At 51.3% G+C, this 11,347-nt stretch overlaps 1 protein-coding gene across 1 annotated transcript; it reads right to left on the bottom strand.

Annotated features, from left to right (window-relative positions):
* Window positions 1-1,130: 1,130 nt before the first annotated feature.
* On the bottom strand, window positions 1,131-7,380 carry rasd4 (rasd family member 4). Its single transcript, XM_029160134.2, has 2 exons — window positions 7,316-7,380; window positions 1,131-2,286 (listed from the first exon to the last, which is right to left on the bottom strand). Exon 2 carries the CDS (start codon window positions 2,209-2,211, stop codon window positions 1,588-1,590), a length of 624 nt encoding a protein of 207 aa, XP_029015967.1. The 5' UTR covers window positions 2,212-2,286; window positions 7,316-7,380; the 3' UTR covers window positions 1,131-1,587.
* Window positions 7,381-11,347: the final 3,967 nt, after the last annotated feature.

The following is an 11,347-nucleotide window of genomic DNA, read 5'->3' as shown; positions in this document are numbered from 1 at the left end:
GTGTCACTACTGTCTCTGTTACCACAGAGTTGATCATTTTAGCTTCAAATATCAGTCTCACTTCTGCGTTTGCTCTGTACCATGACAGGTTTCACATTATGTTAAATTGACTTAAAAGTGATAATTTCACATAATTCAGAAAGCACATAGCACAGTGTTCTGCTCAGTATTTATTAGTAGTATTTGTTTAATTTATAATTTAAAAGTCTATTTTTCATACCTGTAAAACGCAGGAGCCCGTCTGGTGCCGGAGTCAGAGATCTTATACTTGTTCAGAACTTCTCAGGCTCCGATCACACACTGAGGAGCTTTGACCAAGTTTAGGAGCGCAGACTAAACTTCGATAAAGGCGTGAAGGTAAAGGTCTCCCTGTCCGACCACAGGCCTCCTGCTGCGTGTCCGTCCACCACGAGTGGCAGGTCCTGTGCACCGGCGGACGGTGGCTGAGAGTTTAAACAGGGCATAAAGAGGAACCAGAGATTTGATAATCGCAGGCCACTTCCTCGTCTCATTCTGAGGAAACAATGCACCTTGTTTTGAGCGTCGTTGGAAAGGGGAAGCACACCTTTCTTCTCCCTGCTCGGGCCTGCGTGGCATTTTAACAGGTTCAGACTGTGAGTTGAGCTTTTAGAGAACATCACAAATGTCAAACACAGTCAGGTGTGGACATAATGTGGACTGTAGTCAGGTATTTAAAATATTTATTGTTCAGCTGAAGTCGTGGGGAGGAGGAGGTGGAGGAGGATGCCAACCTTCCTCCTCCTCCTCCTCCTCATTAGGTTTCTCTCCCAGTCTAAATGCTGCTGCACCTGTTTGGTTGAAGTGAAACTCTGCTTCCGTGTGTGTGTGTGTGTGTGTGTGTGTGTGTGTGTGTGTGTGTGACATGAACCATGCTCCCTACATTCACCTCTCTGTCTCACCACCAGGGGGCAGCAGCAGACAAAGACAAACCTGGGCAGGATCAGGGTTCAGTTCATTTATGGTTCGATTCATTGAGGTTTCCAGTTTTTCAGCTTACTTTTATTGGGGTTCAGTCATTTATTAATGTAACAAACCATGTGTAGTCAAATAAGTGAGTCAGGTTTTATTCAGACCAACTTCACATTAAAAAGCATTTCTTGGGACTGGGACGATTTGTGAAAGTGGAGTTTATTATATATTTGTTTTATTACAGAGGAGAAAACATGTAAAAATGACACCTTCAGTTGATAAAACCTCCCTTTAACATGAATGGACTTCATAAAAAGCATTAAAACACACCAGCCTTGGTGTAAATACCCACAACATCACAGCTACACAACTTTTCTCATCACCAGTGAGACAAAAGCCAAGAAGTAAACATGTGGCACAGAAAAGCTGAGCTCATGAAGCGAACCGTCACCTTTGACCTTCACAGTAAGTCGCGTGTGCTCAGGTTGTCACTCTGAGCACCGTTTGTTCAACTTTGTGATTCACATTGTGGGTCTCAGTCACAGCCTCCGGCGCTGGTGCGACCGGTGGGACCTCCCGCCGTCCGCTCCGTCTCCAACCCTCGGCCGAGCACTTCGCGGCCCCTTCGTGGACCCCCGCGGCGCCCGCGGGCCGCGCCTACGAGATGAGGCAGCTGTTGGCCTTGTTCATGGGCGGCCGGCGCTCGCTCTGCGCGGGGATGGTCTCCCGCCGCCGGCACGGCGCCGGGCCGAGCCTGCTGGGCAGGTTGGCCTGCTGCAGCAGCTCCCTGAACGCCTCCAGCACGTTGATGTTGTCTTTGGCCGAGGACTCCAGGAAGCTGTGGTTCCAGTCCAGCGCCACCGTGGACAGCACGTCCTCGCTGGACACCCGCCGCTGCTCCCGGCGGTCGATCTTGTTGCCTATGACGACGATGGGCGTGTACTTTTCCTCCTTGACCTCCAGGATCTCCTCGCGCAGCCTCTTGACGGCGTCCAGGGACTCGGGGTCGTCCACGGCGTACACCAGGGCGAAGGCGTGGCTGTTTTGGATGGAGAGCTTCCTCATGGCCGGGAAGGAGTAGCTGCCGCTGGTGTCCATGATGTTGATGGTGACTTTGACGCCGCCCACCTCGTACTCCTTCCTGTGGAGCTCCTCCACCGTGCGCCGGTGCTTGGGCTCAAAGGAGTCTTTGAGGAAGCGCTGGATGATGGCCGTCTTCCCCACTCCGGCGGCGCCCATGAACACCAGCCGCACCTCTACCTGCTTCTCCTCAGAGGACATGGCTGCAGCCGTCGGCGCTGGAAGTCAAGCCTGCTTCTTGCCTCGCGTTGAGTGATGGAGCTGCACGCTGTTGTGCTGAGGAGGATGAAAGCAGATGTAGGATGTGAGCACGCCTGTCAGGCTGCGCTGTATTTATGTTCACACAGGGTTCCTGCCTCCTCCTGCTCTCGACCAATCAGGAGAGAGCAGCGTTTGGCCGCTACTGAACGTACAGAAGCCAATCACACGCTCATGTAAAGTGTGTGCGTGTGTGTGTGTGTGTGTGTGTGTGTGTGTGTGAGTGAGTGAGTGATGTCAACAGTTTTACTTTACTTTTTTTTTTTAATTCATGCACCGATTGTTTTAGTCCTTCTTTGTCTGTTGTTGTGTCCTATTATCATTATCCTCCCAGACGTGGACACTCTTCCTGCGTCTTCCCTCAGTCCAACCTCACATTGAGCCCAGGTGAGCCACAGGTGAAACAGCGTTTTGACCTCTGACATTTCTCCCCTACGACTGAGGGCAGCGTTGTCTCTGCAGGAGTTGAATGTCAGCTGTGAGGGGAACTGGACGATACGTAGAGTGAAGCCATAGTTTTCCAGCCGTCGTTATCGTGCTCGCGCCGCTCTCATGCTCCCTTTGCCCAGACTTTGTCACTTGTTGCTATGATACCAGTGAATCCATTACCTGATCTCAGAGGGAGCCGTGAGTAGAAATGTGCTACTTAGTGATGCCTTTCATTACCGAATCGAACTGTTGGTGCTGGAAAGTGGTAATGGCCTCTAATGAGGTATACAGGCCGTGTAATTGGCAAATGAAAAGCATAATTCATGGCACAATATTACATTAGACCAACAGCCTGTGAATTTGATTAAGAAATCCACTTACTGCACAAGCAGATTTTATTGTAGTGCATCTGGAGGTAATATTAAATTGTAGTGTTTTGTTTCCCCCTGATGCTGAACATCATAAAGTCACTAAGGAACTCAGGGATGTTCCTAAAACTGAAGCTCTGAGTCTCTGAACGCAGGAGCAGGACGGTTCTGAGCTCCTCCCCTGACTCTGGTTCTGCTGGAGTTCTGTCTCCTGGCGCCGCTCACTGAGGTTTGTTGGATCTTGTTCTGCTGTTGTCAGATGCTGAGGTCTTTATAAATGGAATGAATGACTCATTTCCATCCTCCTCCACCAGTGGACCTTACTCCGCGGTGCTGACCCGCCGGTCCCCTGCAGCTCAGAGGTGTTGGTCCGTAATGATGAATGGCCGCCGTGATGAGGGGAACAAGATGTTCTCAACGTGCGATCTCCTTTTGATCACAGAGGAGCGACGCGCTGCTCTGTTCATTAATTACCAGCTCAGAGCCCACTTTGCAGCGTCCTCATAGAGACGCATGAAAGCGGCGACTGCAGCTCAGAGCGCGACCCGGTGCGAGGATCCGCTTGCAGCAGGTGCCACCTGATGCCGGCGTCCGGTACCCACGATGCACCGCCACATTCACCGCATGCGAACCAGCGTGTGTTTGCTCAGCAGGGTTGGCTGGAGCCCAGCCCTGCCTCGCAAACATGTCCCGTCTCAGGATCCAGCGCTCTCACGCTTCGCTGCTGTCGGAGCAGCTCAGCTGAGCCGCGGCCCACGGGGAATTCAAAGTTTGCACATGTCGCACGAACCTCGCCGCAAAGCAAACAGCCGAGCTGCTGCGGCCTCGCGCCAGAGCCAGGTGGAAGCGTTAAATGTCCCCGTTCTCCAGGGCTTAAGCTGGAACGCACGCGGGACCTGCAGCCGTTGACGTGCGTGGTTTTATTGCAGCAGGTTTGAAGGTGTCGCTGCTTCCACGGCCTCGTCTGCACCAGAGTCCAGTATGTGCAAACGTAGTGATGCTCCAGAGGAGCTGTGGTGCTTTTGGCCCGAGACCAAACCTCACACCAGTCTGCTAATTTCTTACCATTTCTCTTAATCCGTCCTTTCACGCAGCGGCTTTGTGACTTCACGCAGGACCGGGTTGTGTGCTTTCAGGCCCGCGGGTCGGCTGGAACATCACGTCCCGGATTAGGAGCGCTGCGCTGGCGGCGGCTGCAGGAGCGGTGCGCTCAGCACTCGCGTGCACGCAGACACCTTCTATCTGCTGACAGCACCTGCAACCGCGTCTCCACCAGCGAGGCGCTGAGTCAGCAGCAGTGGGCGCTGCTCTTCGTGTGCGAGGAGACGTCTTTCTTCCTGACTGGGCCTTTGTAGGAAGTCCAGCTCGGTGGAAGCGCTTGCATAAGCGTCCGTGAGTCTGGTTCTATATGTTATGTATGAAGGACTTTGTTATGCAACCGATGAAAGGAGGGAACGTGGGTAAAACAGAGGATTTGGATGATTGGCAGGTACGTGTGACGAACAGGAACCGGGTCCAAGCCCGTCCAGGTCAGAAGCAGTTCCTGGTGGGAGCTGCTTTGCCTCATCTCCCGGTCCGACCTGTCGTGGTTCTGCCTCACGGACCTCGTGTCCTGCTTTGGCTTCGTCACCGTGAGTCTGAGCTTCCACCTCAGGAGCCGCAGAGCGTCGTTCTAATTCCACTGGTGCGTTGCCCGTTTGATGACTCACTGCTTGTTGTATCATGGTTTTATTCTGTGTCTCAGTCTCCACCAACACCAACATCATTGCCGTCAGTATCGTGCTTGTTTTGTGTGTCGCGAGGAGCCAGGAGGCAGCAAAAACAACTCATAACCTCATATCAGCGACTTCAATGGGGATTAAACCACTTCTCCCCCATTTAATAGGAAACATTCTGCAGCATCTTGACCTAGTTTTACAATGAAATATTCAACAGCTTCTTCATTTTTTACAGACAACCCAAAGTCAATCGTAACGTTTTTCTGCAGTTTCGTCATATTTAATTGAATTGGTTTAGATATTTTTAGGGACTTATTTCTGTGACTCTCAGGCGTTTCAGTGAATAAGTCTCTGCTCTGCGTTCTCCCGAACGCATGAGGCAGCGTGAACAATTCATGCAAATGGACTCAATCGAGGCTGGAATCTGCATAAACAGAGCTGCTGGTGGGAGGGTGGAGGTGAGGGAGCGCCGCCAGCGGAGCAGCGACTCCTCAGTCCTTCACGAGGCTGTGACCTTTGCTGGCGCGTTTGTGTATTTCTCTGTTTATTATGCGTTTGCGTGAACCGAGGAGCTGCATCAAGAATAGAGAAGCTGCTGCTTCCTGCTCGAACGGCGGTGCCTCCACAGACTCAGCCGCTCATCACCGCTCACAGGCATCCTGCTTCTTCCTCATGGGGGTGAATGCTGCAGGCCACAGAGCAGAGGCTGCTGCAGGTACCGTGGTCCCAGCAGCAGCGTGGAAACCAGGTTTGATTCTCCCAGGTGACAACGCAGGTCGCAGAGGGGATGTGTGGGGCGAAGGCTCGTGCCTCAACGTGAGAGCGTTTCTTATAAGTGTCACTTTATGCAAGATGCATATGAATGAGCCACAAATAAAGCCTCTTCATCAACTCTGCGTGGCCGGTTTGGTTTATAGGGTCCTTATGCAACAAGTCAGAGTTCCGTCTCTAGAGCAGGATGAACACATGCTGCCAGTTATTGTGATTCGCTGTGAGTCTCTCAGGAGCGTCTCCAAGGTTTGTTTGAGCTCGACAGATAACCTCAGGTAATGATCATCAACCAGCCGCATCGCTGAATCACAGATATTTTTAGCTTCTGTACTCGTCAGCTGCAACAGGTTACTGCTGTTAAACAGACTGGATAAATGCAGGATCAGCCTTGAAGTGATGAAGTTCTGCTCATTGATCCTGTGCATTCAGCCCCTGCTGGTCCCCATGGTTCTGCTCCCTGACCCGGCTGAGGCCCGTGTTTGTACACAGAGCTGATGGAGTTGCATCAGCGTCTCCAGTCACTGGGTTCATCTGTCCTGAACTGTGGCCTAATTCCGCCGTCTGCAGCCTGCAAACACGCCGCGTGGCTAATTTTACGCCTCGCGCCGCGTCTCCGATGGGGAAGCGAGGGCTCCTGGGAGTCGCGGAGCGCGTCCAGCGCTGTGTTTGGGCTCGCGGTCACATGACGCGAGGATTTGTTTGACTGTGTAATGCAGCAAGATAATGGGTGGTAACGCGAGCGCTGGTGTCCATCACGCGCACGGACACGGCCTCACTGGGGTGATTGAATGATGAGACGGTGATGAGGCTTATGGTCCAGAATGAGCAGAAACAACCTGAACATTTGCAGCTACGTGGAATAATTGGATCTTATATAAGCGCTCCACGTTTGATGCTGGAGGTTTTTCTGCTCCTGCAGCCGAGCGCGACTTGAAAGGATCCAAGCGATTACAGCTTATTTGCCTCGGCTTCGCTTTTCTTGCCCAGATTGTCACAGTGACACCAAACATTTTGACTTGTCACCGCAGACGGAGCGGAGGGATAGAAATAAAAGGGGCGTCAGGACATAAAAGTGGAGAGACGCCGGCAGAGCTGCTGAGCCGCTGGAACGACAGCGAGGAAGGAAGAAAACCGCAGATTAAACCAATGATTAGACTCTTGAATCCTGATGCAGAGCATTGAACTGCTTCTGTTTGAACGTGTGGGTGTCGCGTTGGTCGTCGCTCTGAGAACCCTCCTCCCGTCACATGAAGCCGGGTTCATCCGTCTCCATCATCAGGTCATCAGAGCTGCAGACGCATTCTCACAGATCTTCTCTGATTGAGTTGCTTTTATTTCTGAATGAATGAGCTCCTGTGTCCGTAACCATGGTTACTCATCAATTTGCTCCATGAGCTGAGCTCTCAGACATAAATAAGTTTTATTAGGAAACACTTTAATTTTGTTTTCTTCTCCTCACGAGGAAAGAACACGATGTTCCATATGATGTAAACACAACATCCAAGCTTTGCACGACTGTCGTTTGCCTGTGAACCTCCACCCAAAGGTGTTGACACGTGTGTCAGACGACTCGTGGCTCGACACACAGTTTTATTTACCCTCGTGCTGTAATAAGATGCGACTAGTTAAGTCAAACACTCTGTCTAGTAGTTGGAAGCAGCTTGAATCTTTCAGAAACCAAACAGAGCAGTTCAACAATCGTTCTCTAATATCACCACTGCAAATACAGACAGCTGATCAGGACATAACAAAGCCTCACACCTGTTAGAGTCTGATGAGGAGTCCAGTTGCTGCTCCCATTAAAGCTCCTCGGCGCCGAGCGGATCCGCTGCTCGTCTTTCAGAGCTAACGGGAGAAGACAACGTGTAAGAGAAAAGCCATTGTGTCGGTTTCATGGGGCTTCGCTTCGCCATGGCAACAGATGGGTCTCCATGGGAGAACATGGGCTTCCTGCTCACGTAAAAGGTTGAAGCCTCGCATCTGGATGAAAAGGAGCCTGAATGAACCCACCAGCCGTTCATCATGTTCTCACAGTCAAAGCTAAAGCTAAGCTAAAGGCAGCCACTTCACATGTTTGCACCAGTTGCTCCTTGACGGCTCATTTCAGCAGATCCACCAGATTAGAGTCTAATTTACAAGCACACGTGTGTTTTTTTAAACTAGCAGCGCTGAACGCTCGCTGCACTTTGTACTTGCCTGAAGCCCTGAATACTTGATGAGCTCCGGAGCCGCGTTCGCTCCGGCGCCTGCGTGGCCCAACTCGCTCCGACGCAGCGAGAGGAGCCGACACATCTGGCTCCGGCACAGATGTGATGCAACCTCCAGGATCCAGGAGCAACCGCAGGTGAACGAGGCCTCTCACTTCAAGCCGCGGCAGCTACAAACGTTAGGTAGGAAGATTTCAGAAGCATTGAATGCTACTCACATTTTTATTCAGCATTTTTACACAGCCTTAAAAAACAAAAGCCTTTGATCCACGTCAGAGCGTCGGTTCCCACTAACAAAGCGAAGTCTTCCATTTAAGCAGAGTTAGAGTCAAAGTCCCACATGCAGAAAGTTGAGCGTCACTAAATGCGGTGCTGCCCTCATGTGGTGAAGCTGGTGGAACGCTTGGCTGGAGCCAGGTTCCCCGTTGGGACGCGCTGTGCTTCTGGTGGTTTTCTCTCTATGTCACAGACTTGAACGTGATCACAGCCACCATAGCGCAGATCCAGTGCAGGCGGTCCCGTCGGCCTCCCGCCGTCGTGCTCCTCTCCAGCACCGACGCGCTCCTCTCCACCGCGATCAGCTGAGAGCAATCTGTGAAGAGCAGAGGCTTTTAGAGGCGCGATGGGAACCGTGAGGAGGACGTGGAGGAAAGAGCTGCTCACGTGTGACTGTGAGGTTGGTGACATTGAACACTGATCCCAGTTTGGACCGGAATTTGCAGATGTACTTCCCCTCGTTGACTGGCATCACGTTGAGGAGCGTGAGCGTGAGCCGGTGGTGGGACGCTCCCGCTGTGACCTCACACAGATCCCCGGGGTCCGTGTTCCCGTTGACGCTCTCACACAGCGTCTTCTTGCCGTCCAACCAGGCGAACATGAGGATGTCGAGCGTCGGCGCGGAGCTGTCGCCGGGCGCCTGGACGGTGCGGGCGTCGCACGTGAGCGTCACGTTGTCTCCGCAGCCGGCGTTCACCTCCAGCGGAACCTCCAGGGCCAACTTGTTACCGGCTGATGGTGGGAAGGAAGAGCACAGGACGATGAGCGGCCGGGTTCTGGAGGAACCCCTCATCCCTCATCAAAAACAGTCAGAAACTCATGTAGCAAATGTGATCAGTTTATTTGAATCTGATCAATGAGCTCAGCTTACAGTATAACATGCTAACATGTCGCTATGCTAAGCTAAGGTAAGCTAAGCTAAGCTAAGCTAAACAGCTGCTTTCACATCATGCATACATGGAATCAGAATCAGAATCAGAAAAGCTTTAGTGCCAGGTTCTGTAGAGCACTTTACAGAACGAGGAATTTGACTTGGTGTCGGCAGGTACAAACAGTACAAACAGTACAACATACAACATGACATGGTAACAGTAACACATACTGTTGTACTGTGGAAGAGACATCAATGAAAGAGACATCTGTTGACTTTTTTGCTATTTTGAAACCTGAACTCAAATGAAATGTTTTTTGAGGCGTCGGCCTCTTATTGAGCCACTAAAGTCTCAGTGCGATGACGGAGTCTCACCTGCGAAGCCGACGGCTGAGGTGAACCAGAGGAGGGAGGTCCAGCCCAACACGCGCCGCGTCCTCTCGCCAGCGGAGCCGCTCATCGCTGCGTTCAGGTTCAGGCTGCGTTCAGGTTCACGATGCGTTCAGGTTCACGCTGCGTTCAGGTTCACGCTGCGTTCAGGTTCATGCATCGACCCATCACACGCAAACGGAGGCGCTCCGCCGTCGCCCGCCGTGCGGCTCCGGACGCACTCACGACGGTTTCAACCAGTGGAGGGTTTCATCCGCTGAGTCAGCGCTTCGACGTGAGCCGGTGTCAGGTTCTACGTCGTGAGTGGACATGCCCTGGAATGAATGGGGCTCAGCTTTGGCTTTTCCTTCATCCTCTCATCAACTGCGTTGTGTTGAAAACCACTCAGGGGTTTTGCTGCGTGTTGAAGCATGAAGCATGTTTATGTGGCTGACTTTTTTTGGGCTTCCAGCTTTGTCTGCACATGAACATATATTAAATATGAGGCTCTGCTCCACAGGTGGGAGCGTTTCTATCCAGTCATCACATGCAGCATGGAAGCTTGGAGCAGCAGGGACTCAGATCTCTTCTAAATCTGTGTGTCATAATTATAGTTTATTTTGAGGAAAGTTTTGGTTGTTGCACAAGTAACAGGTTGAGACACGCGGGGAAACAACCGGGGAAACAACAAGCACAAAGAGAAAGTAAGAGCTGTTGTTGCTGCTGGGTGGATTATGAGCGTTATGGTCTGTCATGATCAGACGTCCTGGCTTCAGCTGAGCCCCGTGATCGTCTCAGCGTTATTGTTGTTCTAAATGAGCCGGTTTATCCCTGTGTTTCCATTAAACTGCTCCTGATTGCTAATTTGAGTTTCAAACAATACAGCATGAAGTGAAATCGCTGTCAAAACGGGCCTTTTGTTTTCTTAATTTTAGAAATAGAACAAAAGCATCTGTTTCCTCTCATCTGTGTTTGGAACAAGGATTATTTCTGTCCTGGGAGACGCAGGCACCGACGGTAAAAAGGTAAAGCAGGAAACTGTTCTCGGCTGCTTCCCTCCTGCCCAGTCACGCAGCTAACGCAGGACTCCTAACGATCAGGTGCGAGGCGGCGGATCTGTGTCAAAGGTGCCTCAGCACAGAACAAACACGATCGATGCCGGGCCTCGTGCGCGGCGTCGTGTGCACGAGGAGCTGCAGCTGCGTCTGAACAGGAACACGACGCCGCGGAGGACGATGCCTCTCATTCAGACGTGAGTGTTTCCAGGTAGTCGGCAGATGAACGGGCTCAGCGCTGCAGAGTCGAAGGGGCCTTTTCAGGCGCCTGACTGCAGAAGCCCACGTACATCAGATGCCGTGCTGTTTCTGGAACCTTGACAGAAAAACATTGAATAATTGATGCCTTTGAACCTGAAATCCACAATGTCCACAAAAATACCAAACTACAACCAGCCAAAAGAATAAGGAGGCTGCAGTGAAATACTGCAGTTATCTCTCTTTTAGCTGCTGGTGGTGTGGTTGAGTCACTGCTCAGTACTACATAGTACTGCTCAGTACTGCTCAGTACTACGAAGTACTGCTCAGTACTACGAAGTACTGCTCAGTACTATGAAGTACTGCTCATTACTGCTCAGGCTTCAGCTCCTGTGTTTTGAAGTTTTCTCTGCTGCTGCTTCAGGTGTTTGACCCATTTAGCTGCTAAATATAAAATATGAAAAATAGCTAATAAGTGAAATGTTAAACCAGCGATTTAAAGAATCCGCTGTCCTTGAGCACCTGTTTCTATAGACTCGGTGTGTTTGAGGATGAGAAAGTGAAGGTAAACACTGGGAGGCAATGAGATAAAGGGAGAAGCCGCTAGAGATTCAAACTGTGGGAGACAGAGAGACAGTGTGTGTCATAGAAATGAGAACTACTGAGGAAGTGACAGTTTAGAGGTCAGACTAAGTAACAAAGGATGGAATGGATGGCAGCACGTTTCCCTGCTCTCGGATTCACTGAACTCCTGCGTCTGTGGGGCTGCTGCTCTTTTGTTTGTTGCTTCCTCAGCCTTTCTGTCCCTCCGTGACGC

The sequence above is a fragment of the Betta splendens genome, chromosome 8, assembly GCF_900634795.4.
Source record: "Betta splendens chromosome 8, fBetSpl5.4, whole genome shotgun sequence".
Lineage (NCBI taxonomy): Eukaryota > Metazoa > Chordata > Actinopteri > Anabantiformes > Osphronemidae > Betta > Betta splendens.
The sequence above is the reverse complement of the archived record's forward strand: the minus strand, read 5'-3'. Positions and strand labels throughout refer to the sequence as shown.

What these genes read in the sequence shown, in the direction of transcription:
- rasd4 (XM_029160134.2), bottom strand. Translation starts at nt 2,211, where the DNA reads ATGTCCTCTGAGGAGAAGCAGGTAGAGGTGCGGCTGGTGTTCATGGGC.